This window comes from Furipterus horrens, unplaced genomic scaffold (genome assembly GCF_987537825.1).
Source record: "Furipterus horrens unplaced genomic scaffold, mFurHor1.1.pri manual_scaffold_17, whole genome shotgun sequence".
NCBI lineage: Eukaryota > Metazoa > Chordata > Mammalia > Chiroptera > Furipteridae > Furipterus > Furipterus horrens.
Window position 1 is genome coordinate 11,013,181 of NW_028327187.1, and position 25,372 is coordinate 11,038,552.

General features: G+C 35.0%; 1 protein-coding gene across 1 annotated transcript in view; it reads right to left on the reverse strand.

Annotated features, from left to right (window-relative positions):
* Positions 1-25,372, reverse strand: part of TEX11 (testis expressed 11) — a 118,589-nt gene that overhangs the window by 17,597 nt on the left and 75,620 nt on the right. Inside the window, exons 17-23 of the mRNA XM_090264013.1 lie at positions 23,191-23,293; positions 17,980-18,104; positions 14,581-14,666; positions 11,869-11,925; positions 8,319-8,359; positions 5,696-5,766; positions 4,172-4,288 (exon numbers count right to left, since the gene is read on the reverse strand). Of these exons, the coding sequence (XP_090120139.1) occupies positions 4,172-4,288; positions 5,696-5,766; positions 8,319-8,359; positions 11,869-11,925; positions 14,581-14,666; positions 17,980-18,104; positions 23,191-23,293 (600 nt within the window). The remainder of the gene's footprint in view (positions 1-4,171; positions 4,289-5,695; positions 5,767-8,318; positions 8,360-11,868; positions 11,926-14,580; positions 14,667-17,979; positions 18,105-23,190; positions 23,294-25,372) is intronic.

Sequence of the window (25,372 nt, forward strand, 5' to 3'; positions counted from 1 at the left end):
GCAAAGAAACAGGAGCGTGTTGACTCATGCGGGGAAAAAAACAGCAGGCAACAGGAATTTACTTTGAAAAGGTGCAGATGTTGAACTTAGCAGACACAGATTTCAAAGAATCTATTTTATTTTTTTCAAAGAATCTATTTTAAATATGCTCAAGACAACTAAAGGAAACCACACAAAGAAGGAAGGGCCAATGACACAGCCTCAGCAAACAGCGCCTCAATAAAGAAGGCAACGGGATGACACAGTCAATGTGATGAAAGAAAAGGACAGTAAGAAAGAATCTAACGTCCAGCAAAACTAGCTTTCAGAACCGAAAGCAAAATAAAGAAATTCCCAGACAAAATTTGTTGTTAGCAGAAGCATTTTTACCAAAAAATAAATAAAAAAAGAAAGAAAAAAACCTAAGAGAAGTTCTTCAGGCTGAAAGCAAGTGACACCAGGTAGTAATCTGAATAATAAATAAATAAATAAATAAAAGGCCACTGGTAAAAGTAATTCTATAACCATAAAAGACAATATAAAGATATTATTTCTTCTTTTAACTTTTAAAAAGCAATTGTATAAAATGATATATAGATTTTTATACCTAATAGATATCCACAGACTTCCACCAACCCAAGTAGAATACATATTCTAAAGCACATATGGCGCTTTCTTCAGGATAGACTATATACTAGACCACAACACAAACTTCAAATAAACTTAAAATATCTTAAAGTTCCACAAAATATGTACTCTGACTACAGTGGACTAAGATTAAAGAATAATAAGAGAATAAACAATAAATTCTTAAATCAACAACAGTCCAAAAAAAACACAATGAAAGTTATAAAATACTTTGAGATGAATTAAAAAATGCAACATACTAAAACTAATGAGATGCTGCTTAAGCATCTTACTGTGGTCTGACTGTGTCCCTCCCAAATTCATATGTTAAAATCCTAACCCCTAAGGGTGAAGGTATTAGTGGGTGGGGCCATTACCAGGTGCTAGAGCCTTTTTTAAAAGCTCTCTATGTCCTGGCTGGTGTGGCTCAGTGGGTTAGGTTGTTATCCTATAAACCAAGGTGCTGGTTTGATTTTTGGTCAGGGCACGTGCCTGGGTTGCGGGCCAGGCCCATTGGGTGCATAGAAGAGGCCCCTGATCGATGTTTCTCTCCCTCTCTTTATCCCTCCCTCACCATCTTTCTAAAAATAAATTAAATCTTTTAAAAAATCTGAAGACATTTTACAAAGAAGCTATCTAAATGACAAATGAGCACATGAAAAGATGCTTAACACATTTTTGTCATTAGTAATGACATCATTAAGTCATTAGGGAAATGCACATCAAGGCTGCAATGAGATGGCACTTCATACTCACTAGGCTGTCCATAATCTAAAGGACATAATAGCAAGTGGTGGCAAGGAGAGAAGAGAAAGTGGAACCATTCTTCACTGCTGGTGGGAATGTAAAATGGTGTAGCTGCTTTGGAAAACAGTCTGGTAGTTCCTCCACTGATTAAACATAGAGTTATCATATGGCTGAACAATCCCACTTCTAGGTATATACTCAAGAGAAATGAAAACACATATCCACACAAAATTTGGACATGCAGCATTATTCATAATATCTGAAAATTAGAAAAAACTCAATATCCATCAAATGGATGAATTGGTCAAAGTGTGATATATTCATACAATGGAATATTATTCAGCCATTTAAAAGAAATGAAGTATTGATCCAAGCTACAACATGGAGACCCTAAAACACATTATTAAAACATTATAAAAAGAACCAATTTTAAAAAGACTATAAATAGTATGGTGAAATTTACATGAAATATACAAAATAGGCAAATCTATAGAGACAGAAAGTAGATGACTGGTTGCCTAGTGCTGGTGGAAAGGATGGAAAGTCACTGCTAATTGGAAAGGGATTTTTAGACTGAGAGAAAAGTTCTAAAATTAGATTGTGTTGACAGTTCCATAATTCTGTGAATATTCTAAAAAACATTCAATTGTATACTTTAAATGGGTGAATTTTAAGATATATGAATTACACTACAATAAATCTGCTAAAAAATATTCTAGGACAGGGATCAGGATATTTTTCTGTAAAAGGCCAGACAGTAAATATTTTATGCTTTGCCAGACACATACACTCTCTTTCACATATTTTTCTGTATTTTAATTTGTAACCTTTTACAAATGTAAAAACCATTCTTAACTCTCAGGGTATAGAAAAAGAGGCCATAGGCCTGATTTGACCAGTTAGCGGTAGTTTATCTACCCGTTCTAGAAAAAAGATGTGGTTCCTTGATAAATTACAATGACTATATGCGTATATATTTTTAAAGCATCCTTCACTTCCCCCTAACTCATACTCAATAGACAATATTGATAAGATTATGTAGGATATCTGTAGTCCTTCATCATCTATGTATCTAAAAATATTCCAATTTATGAGAATTTAGAGAACAAGGAACAGATATATTTAGTAGAATTCAACAAATCCTCATTAGAGATATAGAGCATCATTCATAAGGACTGAATTTAGATGGTAAAAGGCAGAAGTGCATCTTCAATTACCGAAATAGATATCCTTTCAAAGGCAAAGAAAGTTATATTAAGGGTTACTAAGTTAGAGTTCTTAGGAAACATAAGGGTATGCAAGAGAAAGGACAGGAAAAAGAGAACAGTTGTTAGAAACAAACAAAATAATTAAGAACTGTACTTAAAAGAGTCTGAAATTTCTCTCATGTCAATTTGGTCTCTTCACTGAGATACAAAATTTTAAAAAGTCAGGATTACCAACTTAAAAGAAAAACTTTTAAAAAGTTAAAAGTGCTATGCAAAAACAAGATGCTATTACTATTTTTCAGTAAAGCATTAAAACCCTATTGAAAATAAAATTACATTTGTCCTTACTTGTTAAGAAACAAAATGGTTGTTTTTCGTTTTGCTCTGGGGCACATATTGTGTTCTCATCTTTTACAATGGAAAGGTTTTTAAAAAGAGGACACTTTGCCCCTTAGGGATAAGGACTTTGTCTTCTTTACTCAAATGTTTTTTGAGTTGTACTCAACAACGGAAGAGAAAGGAAGAAAAATGTGTCAGCAGAGATCTGTGAGTTTGTTCCAGATCTGAAGAATCATATGAAAAAAGAAATTAAGAGAAGGAAGAGAATAACTAGCAAGAAGGATTTATATCAATTAAGAGGGGAAAAAAAGAAGCTGGCAAATATGAGAAATTGAGAAGGGTATCTTTTTCCTAGGTAAGAGGGAAAAAAGTAGACATCTAGATCTTAAAATCATAGAAAAAAATGCTAGTGGAGACAATTTCCATACTTTGAAAGGAAGGTAAAGGACTAAAGGCAAACTGATACTCTGGTGTACGGGAGACTGAGATGTTGATGTTGGTATCTCCCCAAAGGGGTAAGGTTTAAGAAGCTCAGAGTGGGATTCAGGCTAAGGTAGGAATTTTGTCTTCTTACTAAAATTGAGTTAATGATAAAATATATAAAGATGTGGGCCAAAGAAGGCAAATGCAATTGAGTGAAGAACAAGAAGCCACGTAAATAATTTCAGATGGCTTATCAAAGCTGTGGAAGTAGATGAGTTCTTCCTTAGAGAATATGTGAAGGAAAGAAAAAAGCTCCTATGGACCACATATGATCATAGGGAGATGATGAAGATAAAGAATATTTAAAAATAGATTCAGAAAGAGTGGTCCATGGGAAGGGGCATTTTTATTTTTTAAAAGATTTTATTTATTTATTTTTAGAGAGAATGGAGGGGAGGGAGAAAGAGAGGGAGAGAAACATCAACGTGTGGTTGCCTCTTGTGCGCCCCCAACTAAGGACCTGGCCTGAAACCCAGGCATGTGCCCTGACTGGGAATCGAACTGGGACCCTTTGGTTCACAGGCCGGAACTCAGTCCACTGAGCCACACCAGCCAGGGTAGGAAGGGGAATTTTATAAGAGACATTCAACCTTTTTGAAAGAAGAGGCCAGGCCAAAGATAACCTTTCCTTAGGAAGGAATTAGCTGTTATAAACCTTTGAAATCAAGATGCTTGCTGGAAGGGAGAAAAGAATTCTCTAAAGAGAATCAAAGGAACTGCATCAGGGATGGCAAACATACCAAATAGCACACTCAACTCTTGCATTTTATTTGAAGGTTACACATTACCTGTGCAAGAGATGTTGGAGCTTTTCTTGCTTGCTGTAGATCGACTGAAGTTGACATCAGTAAACATGTTTTCTGTGCAATCAGAATTGCTTTATCACAAGGACAAAGCTGGGACAGCTGATGAGAAATAACCAGAACATCAATGAATAGTGAGAATTCTGCCAGGTGAACACAAACAATCAGAATGAAAATCAGCAATATTCTGTCTGAATGAGAAAATTCAGCTGGGAAAGCAAATCTCACCTTAAAAATGATGTAGACTATAACATTAATTTATGGTTTCAATTTTATATTACTTCCCATTGTTTCTTAAGCACCTTTCTAGAGATAAAATGCTTCATTTCTTCATAATTTTCCTATCTTTCCCAGTGATGAGTACTGTCATTTGGCCTTGTATTCCCATCTAGTGATCTACTTCGTGGTTTATGTTGTAATTTCTAAGTGATTTACCCTCAGCAATAGGTTTCCCCTTTGCATTGAATAGAGCTGAAATTAGTATATATATTGTCATGGCTGAAAGAGATAATGCCAAATCTCAACAGGCATTAGACATTACCTCATCATTAAAACTTGTCCCCTAGTTTTAGGGGAAAAAACCCCTTCCTGCTTTGTATTTAAATAAAAATCTAGGCCACCTGGGATTTTCACATGGAATTCTACTAGTGCTATCACAAATGTCAAAACTAAAAGTAATTTATTTCACGTAATTAAAATTATACCTAAACCTCCAAACACTATTTCTTGATCTTCCCAAATGTTTAGTGATCATAACCATCACCATCACTGAATTAATAGCACTGAGACACCCAATCTTTCTAAGTCTCAGGTTACTCGTGTATAAGACGAGGGAGCTGTGCTAGTTTATCTCTATAGTTCTTTTCAGTTTGAACACTCTTACCATTTAATGTATTTCAATATATCAAACTGTATACTCCTGAATGTGTGAGCAACAGTCTTCAGCCTTTCTCTTTTCATTCTTTCATGAATACTGTATTTGTTTTTCTTTCTGACATTTAACTTTTATCTTAGAAGCTAACAACTATTTAAAAATGCTTATAATTACAAAACAAGCTCACAAATCCTTACACATAAAGCCTGCCCTAGGAAAAATTATAAAGGAGGCCCAGGCTTCTTAGCATCCTTTTTATCCCCTGTTGTCTCCAGATACCTCTAGACTTACATCCATAAACATTCCTAAGCTTTTGATAATTGACAATTTTTTAGAGGATTCCCCTCTAAAAGATAGTTATATTTTAATATAGGCCTCTGGGAGACTAAAATTCCTTCAAAGGCAAAGAAGTCAGTCTCTTATGGTAGAACTTCAAGCTCTGTCGTGGTTGTTAGGTGGTATTTTGGTATGGGGAGGCCTGCTTCATGTTCTCTCTCACATTAAACCCTACAGGGATCAAATTCCCTTTCGGTCGTTCCTGCTTAGACATATATCAAAAGCTCCTACATTAAAAGCCAATATGGTGATATCCTTGTTGTGGTACATACATGACATATGTATTAGAAGAGACTCACCTTGTAAGAAATCATGAAAAATTCTCTCATCACCAGTGGGTCCCGGCTGCACTGCACAGCCAAATTCCAAGCTGAAAGTTAATGTGAAATAATAGTTATGAAAATCTACTGTTTAATATGTACCATTATCAGGGTAAAAAAAAAAAAAAAAGCTAACTTTAGTTTCTAGAGAAATTTTCTCAGGTAAGTTTAGAGACTTCCGTTACTTCCAATCTTCAATTCTAAGCCAATGACCAATGGAGGTAGTGCTGATTTTAAGAAATATTGGAAGATATACAATAAATTCTTAGCATAAATCTATCTAAATGAGGATCACTAAAGAGCTCACCAGTTGGCACTGGTGAAAAGAAGTTAGCATTTAGCGAAGAACATGGCACAGTGGAATCAAGGATTGAAGAAAACTGCTGTAAAGATTTATATCCTACACAGAGCAGTGGAGGCCCCCATTAGGCAACATTCAGCATGATCTTTACCTTGGAATATCAAAATTAAAATTCGGTAAAAGAAGTATTGAAAAGTAACTTTCCAAACTTTCAAAAAATGGAAGTCATTAAACCTTTATTTATTTTATATGTTTGTTATCTTCCATTATTTGCATAGGTTTCTTAAAAGCCAGATTGCTGTATTTATTCCCCTTTCTCTAGTAAACTCCGTAGAGCAGAAGATCCATGTAGAATCAGTCCACTTTGTGATATTGCCACTTAATTGCTCTTGTTATCACTACAGTAACTGCCTCTACAAAATTCCTCATTGTACAGCTTGATGAATTTTCACAAAGTGAATATATATATCCATGTAACCAATACAGATCAAGAACGATCTTGATCATTACCAGAAACCCAGAAGTGACTCCATCAACCCTCTTTGAAGTCCAACCTGCCTCAAAGGTAACCACTATCCTGAGTTCTAACATCATAAATTAGTTTTGCCTGTTATTTTTTTATCATATATAAATGGAATCATACAATATGCACTCAATGCTTGTCTTCTTTTGCTCAACATTATGTTTGTGAGATTCATCCATATTGTTGCATGTAGTTTATTTTGATGAATCATGTTCAGAGATAAACTGGGCATTCTAGACCAAGTTTAGGAGCATAACCTTGGAGATCTGCAGTTATAATTCATCATTTTATTTTCAGACCCATTTCTATAGAAAAGGAAGAAAACTAATGTTGACTGACTACCTACTATGTCCCAGGTACATACAATGTTTCATTTATAACCCTTAATAATCCTTTGAAGTATATATAATTATTTTATAAATAATTAACCTGAGATTAAGCAGGTTATCTTCATACCCATAGATACAAATGAAAGAGCTAGAATTTGAATCCACATCTGTTGACTCTACCACCCCACAATGTTGCCCACAACCACAGAATTTTCTCTTACTTATTTTTCTAAACCAGTGAACTTCCTTAATTCTTGATTCCAAAATTGAGATTCTTCCAAAAGAAGACTGGGAAATTTTCGGGAGTGCTGCAACAAACAGGAAAATTTGATATTGAGATCTTTTACTCTAAAAAGTCATTAATCCTGCTTTTTTTTGAATTTAGAAAGCTCTTTTTGTGGGTACGTGCGTGTGTGCGCACGCATGTGCAGTGGTGCATACCAAAAGTAATTAAAGTGACAAAAAGCATTACCAAGCTCCAAGAAGCTGTTAATTCAAACTTTGAGGAATAAACATGTCTTTGGAGAGATTTATAATTTTAATTAAAGCAATCATTCACCACCTGAGGTAGAAAGATATGATTTACACGTGAGGAAATAAAGAATGGGAACAATCACTGTAGTGTAAACAATAAAAACAAAATTAGAAAAAAGACTGACGTGGAGACTGAGAACTGGAAGAGTATCCATAGGCTAGTGTAATATTCACTGAGCTCCCACAGCGAGTACATTACAGAACCAAGAACATGATGGAATCAGAAAGCATGTACGACATACCACATGCTCTTCTGAGAGACAAGGATACCAACCAGCCAAGTTATTCTCTTTTGAAAAGCTTTGGTTTCTAGACCACTCTGCCACATTTAACACCTTGCTGACAGGTATTTGAGGTATAACATTGAACTACTGCAATAAACAGAGTTCCTGAGAGGTAGAGTTGGTGTGTTTTGGACATAAGGAGAAAGGTACGGGAGCAGCAGAAGTGAGAAGACCTGTCAGGCAAAAGGAAGACGCCACGTACGAAAGCATGGAGTTGGGAAAGAAACGGGATGTAAGAGGAAGGTTAGCATGAACGAAGGGGACAGAGAGGGATTATCGGGAGATAGGGGAGATGACGCAGACTTGGGGAGCTAGGTGGGTAGCTTCAAAATAATAGTAAACGATCTGAATTTGATTCAGGGGACGTTAAAACTAGCAGGAGAGGAAAGGAGGAAATGCTTTTAAAACAAATTAGAATAGAAACGGAGCTGAAATCACATTTGGAGATGAATCCTAGGGATGACTAACTTCTCTATTCTCGTGAAAAAAGAAACCAAGGTGACCGATGTTAACAAAAGCATGACGCTTAACTCACACATGAAGTCTGCGCCAGTGTGCTCAATGTAACTGGAGAATTTAATAGAGGATAGAGGCAAGATGAAGAACTAAAAATGACCTAGGAGATACTTACCTAACTTCAAGGTAGCCAAAAGTCCAGCAGTGTCTCTTTTCCTAAAAAAGGAAAGAAAACAGTGTTTTCTTACTGTTCCGAGGCTTTACTACAGAAAAGTACCACAATGAGACTTTATTTGTGCCTGAGAGCTGTGCAAGAATGCAAAATTGTGAAGTTCGTTGTTCAAGGCTCCAACATGTCATGCCAACACTATTTCCCCTCTTACAGGATCTTCCTCCTCGTACCCAGTGCCTTTGTGTTTTTTCGCTCTTTCCCTTCTATACATACTTTCAGCGAAGAATTTCAATGACTGATAAGGTTTTATATGACAGGGCCATAGATTATGATAAGAGATGGTGATCTCTGTGATTTTCAAGTGTTTTTTTGAAGAGGGGAAATTAAAACCCTTGTTTCAAATAAAACTTTATAAAAGTTTAATATACAAGAAAAGATAAAAAGCCTAGCTGGTTCTGGTTGAACCAGTGGTGGATGGAGGTCTAGAGTCTCACCTCCCTGAAAGTCCCTGAGTCAGTGCCAGGGAATTCCCAGGCTTCTGAGGAATCTAGTTTAAAATCCACTTATCCCATCCAGAGAAAACATCTCTGGAAATGGTGGGGGGAGGGGATGATGTGTCCAAGGTCATAAAAAGAATGACGATGTCAAGACTAGTACCCAGGTCTCTTGACCCTTAGTCAAGCTTCTTCAAGGGGTATATATGTTTTAACAGAGGAGAGCATTCCGTTTTACTTAAACAAAGGAATGAATATGGAAGTACTGGTAAACTCAACTAAGAAAGGTTACAGAAAACAGGGTAGAACACACTCTAAGACTGGCTTCATCAGGAGGTCTAGTATTATATAATAAATACTGTGATTCAAGAACAGCTGCAGCTTTCTCAGGGATAAAAATTAGAATCCTGGGTTATATAAAGTAACATCTTATAGTAAATTTTATTAATTTGAATTTCAGCTGAGGTGAAGTTACTTTCTTCCCTATTTAATTCAGTGACTATATAAAATAATCTATGAAGGGTTAATTAATGCAAATAAATAGTGCAAATAATATGAGGATGTGAAAATGGAATGTGTGGTTTATTTAAGAGACAAAGTACTTTAAAATTTTTAGCACACAAATTTATTAATACTTAGGTAGATACTGCTTATTAAGAAAATAGGATTTTTAGAAAAGAAACTTTAATAATTATCCAGTCCAGCTTTTCTTTACTTAACAGGTGAAGAAAATACAACTTAGAGAAAGAAGTTGACTAAGTTGTTATTGCCTAAGGTAAACCAGAAGTTGGTGAAACAGCTGAAACTGGAATTCAACTCTCTGTCTCTTCCCATTGAATTAGGCTTTAAAAAAGTTAGTATAGTCAATTTGTTAAATCAGGTCCTGACCTCTACCTGAAATCACTGCTAATCATCTTTTTTACTTGAAAACAATAAGGGTATAAAGTCTTCTGTAATTTAAGTTTATCATTAATTCAACCAGGGTTCCTTTCCTTTTCCCCATCTCCAAATTGGTTTCAATCAGTGGGATTTGACTGTCTGTGACAATTACATGGGTTATGAAGTACCTTGTAAGTGTAGTGACAAAGATCTTCTTTTAAGGAACTGATATTCAGTCATTTAAATAAATCAAGTGGCTATTATGTGTCAGGTACTACCTAGGGTTCCAGAGATGCAAAGATAAATACAGATATTCCTAGCCTTCAATGAGCTCTTACAATCTAGTAACTATTAAGGTTTAATCTCTCAGTTTCCTTTCTAATTTTTTAACTTTTAAAATTAAATTTATTGGGTGACATTGGTTAATACAATTACATAGGTTTCAGGTGTACAATTCTATAACACATCATCTGTATGTTGTATAGTGTATTCACCACCCCAAGTCAAGTCTCCTTCCATCACCATTTACCTTCTCCTCCCTCCCCCACCCCCCTTTGCCACTGCTAATCACCATACTGTTGTCTGTGTCTTGTGAATTTTTTTTGCTTAATCCCTTCACCGTTTTCACCCAGCCCCCCAACTCCCCTCCCTTCTGACAGCTGTCAGTCTGTTCTCTGGATCTATGAGTCTGTTTCTATTTTGTTAGTTTATTTTGTTCAATTAACTTTTTATTGCATAAAATTTCAAAGATGTTTATATGTTAACATCTATGTGAATCCCCATGCACCCAGCATTCAACTTCAATAACTATTAACTCACCATCAACCTTACTTCAATGATACCCTCCACCCACTCCTTCCCCTCTCATACCATTTAAGCAAATTCCAGACATCATATCATTTCATCCATAAATATTTTAGGATATGTCTCTAGGAGACAAGGATATTTTTAAAGAAACATAACCGCACTACCACTATATGCCTAAAAACTAATAACTTTTCATATCATTAAATATTTGGTCATCAAATTTCCAGTGGTCTCAATATCATTTTTTGTTGATTAAGTTGCCTTCTAATGGATTCACAGAGCCCGTAAAAAAGCAAAAACTTATCAGGTATGCTTGGGTAAAATTTGTACTATGGAAAAAGTTGTCATCAATCCAATACAGCATTCCCTCACTTATCATGAGTATTATGTTCCAGACCCCCCCGCGATAGGTGAAACCCTGCAAAGTAGGAACCTTACATTTATTCTACACTCTTAAACCTACATAACTTTAACAACATACATATACAGTACCACAAAATCCCGTATAGCGAAAAATCCACGATAAATAATTAAATATATTTTTTAAAATCCCGCGATACAGTGAGGCCACGATAAGTGAACCACGATATAGTGAGGAACTACTACTGTATTATCTCAGTCACAGATACTTCCCAAACAGTTTACCTGAAAAAATATATTGTCTCCAGGTACAAATATATAAAGCAAAAGTGAAGTAGAGATATACAAAAAGCAGAGTTTTGTATGACTAGAGAATGCAGAAATGTTCATATTTCTCTGAAAGGTATCCCTAATCAAGGCCTTGAAGAGAGTTTTCTTTCAAATCATTAAGAAGTAGTGAATTTTGTGAATGAATAAAACAAGTGACTGAATTCTTCCACAAACTGTCAAGTTCTTGATATCTTATGCCATAGAAACTATGAGCAGAGAGGTATTTGAATACTCTCAGCTGAGCTGATACAGACTCAGAATCAGAATCGACAAGCCATACATGTTTCTGTGGGAAAGTAAGGGATATATCAATATTTAAGTCTCCTGTTAAGAAAGAAGAAAACAGATGCAATATCATAATGAATTCATAGCTAACATAGTTGAGGACTTAGTGAGTGCCTGGCAGTCTTCTTCTAAGTTTTTTACATGTATTTACTCATCTAGTTATCACAGCAACCCCACTAAGTAGCACTATTATTATTCCCATTGCACAAACGGGGAAACACAAGCCCAGGTCACACATCTGATAGGTGGCAGAGCCAGGATATAAAGCCAAAAGACTGGCCTCAGAGCCTATATTGATCTTACCCACTGTACTATACCTCTCTCAATATAAGGTTTATATTGAAAGCTACTATGATTTGTCTAATGAGGAAGACATCATTTCTGCTGAAATTACTTACTTGTTCTCAGATTCTTCCATTTCAGAAATTCTTGTCACAATAAGACGACACAGACACCTGTATGATAAAGTAATATAAAGTGATGCTCAGGAAGAAACATGGGAAAAAATATATACCAAATTATTAACCATTACCCTAGGAGGCAGAAAGGAGATTAATTCTATTGTATTTATGGATCTTTGTATTGTTTTAATGGTTGTAATGAAAACATACCAATTTGTAATATTGGAAGAGCAATTAAAAAATAATTTTAAAACAAAAGTGATGTTTATTACAAATTCTTAAGCAGTTCCACAGTGTATATCACTGCCCCATAACACCTGCTAGAACATCAAGTATGATATACAAACAAGTCTTTATAGTTTTTTCTTTCAATAACAGAACTGGAACTAGCATTTGGGTTCCACATAAACTAGCATAAAGACAAACTGACAAAATAAGGTCAGTTAGTAAAGTTTCAAACCCTAAAAATCTTGTTTTAAAGATTTTATTTATTTTTAGAGAGAAGGGAAGAGAGGAAGAAAGAGAGGGAGAGAAACAGCAATGTGTAAGAAATACCGATCAGTTGCCTCTCATACGCCCACAACCCAGGAATAGAACCAGCGACCTTTTGGTTCGCAGATGGGTGTTCAATCCACTGAGCCACACCAGCCAGGGTCAAACCCTAAAAATCTTTTAAAAATACCATGTATCCTGAATGATTTTAGATATTTACCTGACTGAAGGCATGCAAATATCTCAAGATTCCTCCTGATACCTTTATTTCTTTGACTCCATTTCCTTTTGTCAGTGTGGCCTCAAATAGAGGTGACCAACAGGGGCCCTTCTGGTTTCCAATTTTTCCCACTGGCATATATTCTCAGTCACATCACTACACTAGGAGTTATCATGTCCTGGCCTCACTTTCCTCTGCCTCACTATTGTAGCAGTTCCCTTTTGATAAACCATTTCCCGTCATATAGAGAAGGGAAAAAATCAGGTTCAACTGATATCTTTTTTTATCCTCATATGAGGACATCTTTTAATTGCTTTTAGAGAGCGAGGAAGGGAGGAAGGGAGGAAGGGAGGGAGGAGGGAGAGAGAGGGAAAGAGAGAGAAAGAAAGAGGGAGAGAAAAACCCTCAACCTTGCCTTGGTATGTGTCCTGACCAGGAATTCAACCCACAACCTCTTGGTGTATGGGACAATGATCCAACCAACTGGGCCACACTGGGCAAGGCTTCTTCTTCTTCTTCTTTTATTAAATTAAGCATCTCTATCAAATTTCCAATGGCATATTTTTTTACAGCAATAAAAAACAAATCCTAAAATTCCTATGGAACTACAAAAGACCCCAAATAGCAAAAGCAATCTTGAGAAAGAGCAAAGCTGCAGGGATCACATATCCTGATTTCAAGTTATACTACAAAGCTATAGTAATCAAAACAGCATGGTACTGGCATAGAAATAGTCATACAGACCAATGTAATAAAAAAAAAAAAGAGTCCAGAAATAAGTCCGTGTATATACAATCTACTAATATAGGGCAAGGAAGCCAAGAATACTCAATAGAGGAAAGACAGTTTTTTCAACCAATGGTGTTGGAGAAACTGGGTGCTCCCATGCAAAAAATGAAACTGGACCCTATATCTTGTATTACTCACAAAAAATTAACTTGACACAAATTAAAGACTTAAATACAAGACCTGAAACTACAAAGCTCCTAAAAGAAAACAAGGGAAAGAGATCCTTGACAATAATTTTTTGGATATGACACCTAAAGCATGAACAACAAAAGCAAAAATCAGTGGGACTACATCAAACTAAAAAGCTTCTGTACAGCAAAAAAAGAAAAAAATTATCAACAAAATGAAAATGAAAGCTACAGAATGGGAAAAAAAATATTTGCAAACCATATATCTGATAAGTGGTTAATATCCAAAATATAGAGGAAACTCATATACCTTGACTGGTGTGGCTCAGTGCATTAGGTGTTGTCCCACAAACCAAAAGGTTGCTGGTTTGATTCCCAGTCAGGGAACATGCCTGGGTTGTGGGCCAGGTCCCTAGTTGGGGGTGTGTGAGAGGTAACCTATGGATTGATGTTTCTCTTGCACATCGATGTTTCCTTCCCTCTTTCTCACTCTCTCAAAATAAAAAAATAAAATCTTTAAACAAGGAAACGCATATGACTCAATAGAAAACAAACAAAAAGCCAACCAATCTGATTTTAAAACAGGCAAAGGACCTAAATAGACATTTTCCCAAAGAAGACATACAGATGGTCAACTGGTACATGAAAAGATATTCAACATCACTAATAATCAGGGAAGTGCAAATCAAAACCACAGTAAGATGTCACCTCACACCTGCTAGAATGATTATCATCAAAAAGATAAGAGATGAGTGTTTGTGAGGATGTGGAGAAAGGGAACTCTTGTGCACTGTTGGTGGGATTATAAATTGGTACAGCCACTATGGAAAACACTAAGGTTTCTCAAAAATTAAAAATATAACTACCATGTGAGCCAGCAATCCCCGCTTCTGGGTATATATCTGAAGGAAAGGAATTCACAACCTTGAAGAGGTATCTCCACTCTCATGTTCACTGCAGTGTTATTCACAATAGTCAAGATATGAAAACAATTTAAGTGTCTGGATGAATGGATAAAGAAAATGTGGTATGTACACACACAGGAGATCATTTCCTATCTATAGTATATGAATTACTTACTTTAAAGATGTCATGATTTGTTGTGGTTCTTCTGAACATGTAGTTAAATATTCCAGAGCTTTTTCTCCTGCAAGTTGTTGTCCATTCTAAAAAGAACAAATATAGTGTTAAATTACATCTCAAAGTGATATTTACAAAATGTTATCTATATTCCTGTCCATTAAGGACAAGAAAAAAATATAAATTTGTTCATTTTGTATTCTCAAAAGAGCTACTGCAAGATGGTAGAATGAAGACAGAACTCTGACAAAAATAGAACATGTTCATATTGGCCTCAGAAATCCACTCCTCCTTATCCAGAAACACTAACAGCCTTGCCAACCTTGAATCCACTAGGACTAATCCTTATGGGCTCTTTATCCCTGTTTATTAGCAGTAACCAAAGAACCCCAAACTCTCAGGTCATGCTCATTTTCAGTACCCTAATCTCCATAAGGCTCTGTAAATCCCTTACTTTGCCTTCTTTCCCATTTCTCCCCAATTCCTCCAATCCTTCCACTATGCTCTCTGAAATTCAGGCCATTCTCAGCAAGATGTCCTATATGAGAAACCTTTTCCCTGCTGCAAGTTCTCTCCATGTTCTTTTCCCTGGATTACTTAAAAAACTTCCTAACAGCTCTCCTTGCTTCCACCTTGGCTCTCTTCTGTTCCAGTCTCAATACCACAGCTGGAGTATTTCTGTTAAATGAAAGTCAAATCATGCCACTGCTGCTACCAACACTCTAATGGTCCCCTATTTCACTCAGAGTAAAAGTTTAAGTCCTTTCACTGGCCTATAAGGATTTACATAATATAGATTCTCCATTATCTCTCTGACTTCGTTTCTCACTAATCCCATTTCATCACTCTAACCATAACAGCTCCTTGCTGTTCTTGGTACCTACCTTAGGGCCTTTGTACTGGCTTTTACCTCTGCCTAGAACACCCTTTGCCTTCACTGTCCATCCCTATGGGCGAACTCCCTCACCAATTTCAAGTCTTTGCACAAATGTCATCTCCTCAATGAGACCTACCTTCACTACCCTATTTAAAATACTAACTCACACCAATTCAGCCCACTCCTGATCCTTTTTCTTCTACTCTATTTTTTCTATATGACCCACTAACTTCTAACATATTATACAAGTTTGCTTATTTATTATTATTGTTGTGTATTATCTCCTTTCCTTCTGCTTGAATGTAAACTCCAAGAAGGCATATCACTGTTTCATTTACTTAGTTATCCCAAGACACTAGAACAGTGCCCAGCATGCAGTAGATACTCAATATTTTCTGAATGAACGATGCTCTCAGTAGCATTTCAAATGCCATTTATAAAGCAATTACAGCGAGTAAAAACTGGATCCCACACTTGTTATTTTGTAAGTATATATTCAATTCCTTGGGTTTGGTCACCCACCCTCTAATTCAAGCTACCTTTAGGTTTTTTCCTGATTCTTCCTCCTCATTAAAACCATTTTCCTTTGAAGAAGTACAGTTCCATAATTCTTCTGCTTTCCATAATAAATATAAATTTATAAACCTTCCTTTCCAAAGATATTTGCCTTTGGCTTCCCCACTACCAAATTTCTCTCATTTCCTTCTCCTCACCATTGTATACAAACATATCCTGTATCTGCATCTGCCAAATATTTTTCCTCCTCCAAGAGTTCTATTACCTTATTTATTAACATCAAAACATATATCATTCAAGCTGTATTTAGTAACTACTTTGGGCAAGATATTGGGCTAGGTGCTACAAATATGGCCCTCAAAGATCTCACAAGTCAATTTGGATAGACAAGCCATTAGTTAACATAAGGCCATAACTAGCATACATGTTATAAATTACTGAAATTCAGACTACGAAGAGAGCACAAAGATGGAATTGATTTGGGAAGTCTCCACAGTGGAGGGAAACCTTAGCTTGGGCTTTGAAAGGGTAACATTTAAATAAGCAAGAACATTTTTAAAAAGATGGGATGGTATAAACAAGACATGGAAAAAAATGTGAATGGCCTGTTTGATAGATTATTTTTGGTTGGAGTGATAGAGGGCTTATGTCTCCACCATTCTTCATCTTGTGACTAATGTAATGGTAGTTTATATTCTTATACATCTATATAATGTATAGATGTAGATGTGACCAAAACCAACCTCATCTTTGTGTCCCAGATTTCATTTCACTTTTAAGTTTCATGCTATGACCTTTGACCACCCTTATTGTCCTTAGAAAGCATATTAAAGCCTTCTAATGGATGATTATCTGTATTTCTTAAAACATAGCCATAAATAGTTTTGTTGTAACACCCAGAATGGCATCAACTGAGATAAATATCAAACTGGTAATAGAATCAATTATAAACATATCAGTATCAATTATAAACAATCTTCTATCACAAGATCACCAGGAGGTGTGACCCCTGACACTACGGCATTCTTTGTCCCTTTGTTCTGTCAGTCACTAGCACTGAAGTTATACTTTAAAAAGTACTGTAACGGGGGTCTGCCAGTGGAGAGTAATCTGTGCACAATTGCTCGGTCATTTGTTCCACTCTGACCCAATCTTCCCATGAGTAAATTGCTTTATAATAAATTCTGTTATATTCTATGGAGTTGCCTGCTTAATTTTTAGGCCTCAAGATATCTTTTCATTCTCCCCACCACTGGACACATGATGATGATGATGTAAGGGAGTAATATGAGATAAATGAGAAGAGGTAGCTGCTGTGGCCTGGTTGTATATACATTAATAAGAACGGATATACTATACTTGTAGAGCAAGCTTCAAATCACATTTTCAGCTACCTTCTCAGTTAATTTCCACAATTCTGTATGTAGGTATTACCTTTATTTTACAAACAGTGAAATTAAGAGTTAAAGAAGTTAAGCACTTAAGTGGTAGAGCCAGGATTCAAATCTAGTCTATCACTGAGTCTAAGAGTTCCACAGTTGCTATGATGCTTTTCTTAATCCTATATATTACTAAGACCAGAATTTTGCAAGTAAAAAAGGGTGCAAATGTTTATTACTTCTAAACAATTTGTGGTCAAGATCTAAAAAGGTCCATGGGAATTTAAACTGGTTTTATTTTTTTTAATTGATGAGAAAGATAAACTTAATAGATAACTAATGTATTTGTGTGTATGGGACAGCATTTTAAATTTGGTGTTTCTTTTTAAAATTAATGTTTTATTATATTTATTTTTTCTGTAGTTTGAAGCACAAATCTATTACCTCACTTTGTCTCATTTACTTTACAGTATAAAGAAATGAAGAGAAAGCAATTCTGCAACCAAGCTTGGTGTGAAAATATGAGGCAGAATAGTAACGGAAGTAAGGGCAGGTATCTCTTGTGCCTAAATTGTCTTTCAAAATGAGGAAGAGATAAAATTTCATAAATGGATACATGACAGTTACCTCTAGAGCAAAGTGGGCAGCAAAACCCAAAAGCTTCATTCGTGAACCAGTATGTGTAAATGGGTCATTCTTTCTTGTTGTTTCAGTTGTTAATAAATTCTTGAAAGCAGTAATTGCTTGCAGAGCTGAGAGCAAGGAAATAATTCAAAACATGAGATACTCTTATAAAAGATAATAGCTATCAATGTTTAATATTAATTTTCACAGTCATCTAAATTGCAAAACTATCAAGGAGGACTTAAATGTCATGAAAATGCCCAACTGAAAAATTTACCTCTGTGAATTTATTCTATGTATATGCAAAAGCAAACAGAAACACACAAGTATGTTCATCCAGTAATATTGATAGGAGTAAAATATGGAAGCAACCTAAATTCCATCAACAATGGATAGGCTAAATACATTTTGGTATATCCATAAAATGGATTATAATATGGAATGAAGTAAAATAAATGAGTGATAGTATTATATTTCATTATGTCTTAAAGGTAGACTATGATGTTAAATATATGCAGTAAGTTAAAGATATGTAGTAAAGACAGCATGGATGGACCTGGAGAGCATTATGCTAAGTGAAATAAGCCAGTCAGTGAAAGACAAAATACCATATGATCTCATTTATATGTGGAATCTAATGAACAAAATAAACTAACAAACAAATTCAAAACAGATGCAAATATACATGGAACAGATTGACAGCTGTCAGAGGGGAGGAGAAGGAGGAGACTGCATGAAAGCAGGAGAAGGGAGCAGCCAGAGAACTTCCATGTATGACCCACAGACACAGACAGCAGTGTGGTCATGGTCAGACAGAAGGGGGCGGTCGTGGGAATGGGGACATCTGTAATAGTGCAAACAATAAAGGTCTATGAACATAAAATAACAAAACAAAGAATGATAGCTAGTAAGCCAAAATAAGATAAATGTAGCCATAAAAATTCAATTAATCCACAAGAAAGCAGAAAAAAGGAAAATGGCATCGAAGAACAACCGGGACAAATAGTAGACAAATCACAAGATGCTCAATTTAAACCTAACCATATCAATAATCACATTAAATATAATGGTCTAGATGACCCAATTAAAAGGCAGAAATAGGATTAAAGAAAGCAATTTCTACTATATGCTACCTACAAGAAATACACTTTATTATTTATTTTTAATTTTTATTGTATTTTTTCCACTACTATTTATTCCCCTTATATCCTTTTCCACCTCCACCCACCCATTACCCTGATGGCAAAATCACAAGCATTACAGGAAAACAGAACTACAGACCAATATCACTCAGAGACACAGGTACAAATATTTTAAGACAAACTGTTAGCAAATCAAATGTAATATTATATAAAAAGAATATATTATGAGCAAGTGGAGTTTACTCCAAGAATGCAGTGTTGGTTTAACAGTTGAAGATCAATGTAACTAATCACATTAACAAACTTAAAAAACTGATCACCATATGACCAAATTCAACATCCATTCCCAATCAAAACAAAAAACAAAAAACCAGGAAACTGGAAATAGAAGGGAACTTCCTCAACCAGACCAAAGGTATCTGTGAAAAGCCTACATCTAACATCATATTTAATAGTTGAAGACTAAATAATACCTTCTCTCTAAAATCAGGAAAAAGCCAAGGATGTCTGTTTTCACCAATTTTACTCAACAGTGCATAGGAAATACTAACAGATACAATAAAACAAACAAACAAAAAATGCAACCAAATTGGGCGGGAACAAGTAAAATTGTCTTTAAACATTGACAACATGATCATCTAAGTAGAAAAATCTGAGAGGGTATACAAGAAAGCTGCTGGAATTAAGTGAGTTTAGCAAGTTTGTAAGATATAAGATCAATATATAAAATCATTTGTATTTCTACATACTAGCAATGAGCAATCAGAAACTAAAGTTTTTTATAATGCTATTTAAAATAGCACAAAATATTGTATTCTTAGGAAGAAATATGACAGGAGATGCACAACACCTGTACACTGAAAGAAGGGATCTTTGAGAGAAATTAAAGACTTAAATAAATGGAGGTTTATAACTTGTTCATGGATTGGGAGATGACAACTCTCTGCAAACCAATATATAGGTTCAATGTGCTCCCATTCAATATTCATTTTTGTAGAAACTGAAAAACTAATTATAAAACTCACAGAGATATACAAAAGACTCAGTATAGCCAAAACAATTTGAAGGACGAGAACAAAGCTGAAGGACTAACACTGCATGATTTCAAATTTATTACATAGCTATAATAATCAATACAGTGTGAGAATGATGTAAAGACAGATGAATAGATTCATGGAACAGAATGAAGAGTCCAGAAAGAGACTCATACACACATGACAAGTGATTTTTCAATAAAGGTGCAAACGCAATTCTGTTCAGAAAGGACAGTTTTTAAAATAAATGATGCTGGAATGACTGGATAGATATGTGTGAAAGAATGAAAATTCAATCCATACCTTAAATGAAATACAAAAATTAATGCAAAATAAAAGGAGAGATAAAAGACTTCCCAGACAAGAAAAAGCTAAAGGAGTTCATCATCACCAAATCAGTATTATATGAAATGTTAAAGGGCCTTCTTTAAGAAGAAGAAGAAAAAGATAAAAAATGTGAACAATAAAATGGTAGTAAATACTTATCTGTCAACACTTACTTGAAATGCAAATGGATTAAATGCTTTAATTAAAAATCCTAGGGGTAGCTGAATGGATAACAAAACAAGACCCTTACATGTGCTGCCTACAAGAGACTCACTTCAGTTGGAAAGACACACACAGACTGAAAGTAGAGGGATGGAAAAAGATTTCATGGAAACAAGGCAAAACAAAAAGCTGGGTAGAATACATATATCAGACAAAACAGACTTCAAAACAAAGGCTATAACAAGAGACAAAGAAGAACCTAGCAATTCCACTTTCGAATATTTATCCAAAGAAACCCAAAACACTAAACTGAAGAGACAATATACATGCACATTGTCATTGCAACATTATTTACATTAGCCGAGATATGGAAGCAACCTAAGTGCCCGTCAATACATGAACTAATAAAGAAGAAGTGGCGCACATATTAAACTGACTGTGACTCAGTCATAAAAAATAATGAGATCTTGCCACCTGCAATAACATGGATAGACCTAGAGGGTAAGTTAAAGAAGTTAAATAAGTCAGACAAAGACTAATACCCTGATTTCATTTATATGTGGAATCTAAAAAAAAACAAAAACAAGCAAGCAGAACAGAAACAGACTCATAAATACAAGAACATTTTGATGGTTGCCAGATGGGAGGGGTGGTAGGGGCAATGGGAAAAAAAGGTGAAGGGATGAAGATGTACAAATTGGCAGTTACAGAACAGTCATGGGGATGTAAACTACTGCACAGGGAATACAGTCAATAATATTGCAATAACTATGTATGGTGCCAGCTGGGTACAAGATTTATAGGAGTGATTACTTTGTAAGTTATATACATGTCTAATCAAGGAGTTGTACACCTAAAACTAATATAACATTTTATGTCAACTATAATTGTAAAGTAAAAATTACTTTAAAAAAAAAAACCAGCAATCCCCTCCTAGATATTTACCCTAGAGAAGTGAAACCTTATCACCACACTAAAATCTATAAACAGATGTTTATAGCACCTTTCTTCACCCAAACTGGAAACCATCCAAATGTCCTTTAACTGGTATGGATAACAAAACAGTGGTACACACATACTATGGAATACGACTTAGCAATAAAGAAGAGTCAACTATGGAAACGCACAGCGGTACGAATGAGTTTCAAATGCAATATGCTAAGTGAGAGAAGTCAGGCTCAAAAAGCTGTATACTGCATGATTCCATTTATATGACATTCTGGAAAAGGCAAAACTAAAGAGATATAAATGAGATCAGCAGCTTCCGGGCCTGGAAGTGATGGAACTAGTTTCAACAAAGGGGCCCGAGTTAATTTTTTGTTCTCTCTCTTGATCATACTGGTGATTACATGACTATGTATTTGTCAAAACATATAATTCTTAATATAAATAAACCTCATAGAATCATGCACTACTAGCAAGAGTAAACTACTGTATGTATCTTCAATAAATATGACTTTTAAAATGATCACAAATAATTGGAGAGAAGTAAAAATACTGTGCTGATGCCATGTTTAAAAGTAAAATTATTTTAATAGAATGTTAAAATAAATGGTTTAATAGGAAATCTATTTTTGGCAATTTCTGCTGGCAAAAATTTTCTGGTTCTTTTATGCTTCAATATAATACATTAAATAAAGCAAATGCCCAGAAATGTCTAATGAAAACATCAATGATGGGCATGATACCAATATTAACCCTGATAAAGAGTTGACTTCAATTTGCTGTTCTTTAATTAATATACAGATATTGTTACTATTCTGGATGATTTCTTTTTCAGTGCAGAATAAGTCATCTTCCTTTCTCTTATGGATTGAACAACAGAGTCTAGTGCACATAATAGGCATTCATAAATAGTTGCTTAATTGAATTAGTATAAATTCTGTTTGGATTCAAGTTTCTCAATTTATCGACTTGTGCCCTTCACAAAGAGCAACCAGACTGGAGCTCACACTGCTCCAGGATATGCTCAGCTACTCTTAGAGCTGAACAGGAATAACAACACAGCATATCCTAACCAAGTCAACATACATGTGTTTGCAGGCACAACAGCTAGGAAACTATGCTTAACTTAGTGGAAAAAGATAAGAGTACTAATTGAATGAGGTTCATGTGAATAATTCCAACACTGTCAACTTCGTGAAAGCAACCCAAAGGTACCCTGGAGACTTCCATTCTCTAAAGACAATTTTTAACTGCTAGATGTTTACAGTATACTCTCCTCTGCCCCCACAGCTTTTTAAAGGTAATTTTTGAATAGGTTAGTTCAAATAACAAAGTACAAAAAACATACACCGTGACAAGTCTTTCCCCTCTATTTTTGTCCCACATCTGCCTAGATCCTACTCCCTCAATAGGTAGCCCCTGTACTTTTATTCTTACGTAACTTTTTATAGTCTATGCATGTTCTATTATATTTATGTAGGAAAGCTAGAATATTTATATTTCATTGTCTTACAAACAATGGTTTTCTTTCTATTATGGTCAAAGAGGATTATTTGTGTTCTTTGAGTTAACAGTCAAATGTATCTCATAAATAACATTTATACCTGCGTTACTGCTGCCTTCCAGGACTGCAATCTTGAATATGTAAAATTGAGTGAAAATACTTCCAGGATCAAAGTGTTCAGCATCTGCCACTGCTCTTTTAGCCTGAAAAAAAAAATTGGATCTCTTTTACAAAAGCATTAAGGAAGATCTTACTGTATTTTGCTAATATTATTAACATAACCACAATGGCTAAGTTATACTCACAATGAAAAAACATGATTCCAAGAAGTCTTTAAATAATTGTTTTTTAAAAATGTTAAGGAGACAGTGAGTTCTGCTTCTGAAAATAGGGTGCATTATAAGTGTCAGACCAACCCTCCTTCTGAAAACAATGAAGCATGTTCAATAACATATCTTTAATTCCAAAAGCAACTGACAATGTATGTAAAGTAAAATCTAAGAAAATGTGAGTTCTCAGAGAAATCAGAGAATTAAAGCCACTTTTTTCTGGTGGGCATTAGTAAATCCAGGAAAATGTTAACTTTAGTTTTAATGGACCTCACTAGGTCAGGGAAACAGACATCAAAGCCCAAGGGGTTACAATCTTAGGCTAAGGGCAAACCAGAAGTAAACACACTCCACCAACATCCCCAGGTACTGTCAACAAGTTACCTAGGCCATGAGAAGATTGCAGCAAAATAGGGTGGGGAGACCCAATCCTCGAGGGCTAAGACTAACACACTTTCTATGTATTTATAGCCCCAAATGTCATTATACGGAAGGCCAAATGTAGTTTACAATGCTCCCAAACATCTGAAGAAGCAAGTGTAAATCCTCTACAGAGGAAGACACCTTCATCTTAGGCTTCAAAATATTTCCATAAATAGTTTTTTTCAACAATCAAGATTAGAAAACATTGAAAGAATCAAGCACACTACAAAACAAGACACCATAAGTGAGGACCAACAGAAACAACAAATAGCAGAAATAGATTCTCAAGATGCAGATACCAGAATCATCAATAACTGGCTATGAGACACCTGTTTTCAAGTTTATAGAAATAAAATGTATGCAAGCACATTCATAATCAATAGTACATATTGATATAGCTATAGTGTTTTTTCCTAACTAGTATTCATTCTGATTTGTTGCCTATACCATATCAGTTGTTAAACACTTTGAATATCACAGAAGATTGTAGGAAACAGAAATTATGAAATGTAACCTTGTTGATCTGAAAAAAGGAACTACTTAAAATGAACAATACAGCAACCCAAATGGAAAAATGCCATAAGAGAATAGAAGACAAAAAGAAGAAAAACTTAAAAAGTTAAGAAGAAATGAAAATTATGTATATTTCACCACAATGAAAACATTTCAAAAGAAACAAAGATAAACAGGCGATCTACAGATTCAGTGCAACCCCTATGAAAATCCCAATGGTGTTTTTTGGTAGAAATCAAATAAAAACATTCACATGTAATCTCAACGAATTCTGAGTAGCCAAAAACAATCTTAGAAAAGAAAAGCGAAGTTGGAAGACACACACTTCCTCATTTCAAAACTTACTACACAAAGCTACAGTAATCAAAAGTGTGGTACTGACATAAGCACAGACATATAGACCAATGAAACAGAATAGAAAACTCACGAATAAAACCTCATATCTATGGCAAAATGATTTTCGACTTGGGTGCCAAGACTTTTCAATGGAAAAAGGACAGCCTTTTCAACAAATGATGTTGGGGAAACAGGATATCCATTCGCAAAAGAATGAAGCTGAACCTTTCCCGTACACCATATACAAAAATTAACTCAAAATGGGTCTAAAAGCTAAAATTATAAAAGTCTTAGAATAAAACACAGGAGTAAGTCTTCATAACATTGTATTTGGCAGTGATTTGTTTGGGGTATGACACCAAAAATACACGCAACAAAATAAAAAACATATTTGGACTTCATCAAATTTAAAAAGTGTTTGTGCTTCAAAGAACACTTCCAGAGAAGGGGAAAGACAATCCACAGAATGGGAGAAAATGCCTGCCAAGTATATATCAGTAGTGGGTTAATAGCCAGAATATATAAAGAACTCCTATAATGCAACAAAAAATAAATTTAAAAATGGGCAAAAGAATTTGAAATTTCTCCAAAGAAGTTATACAAATGGCCAACACCCACATGAAAAGGTTTTCAGCATCACTACTCATTAGGGAAATACAAATAACACAAGACCACTTTCAC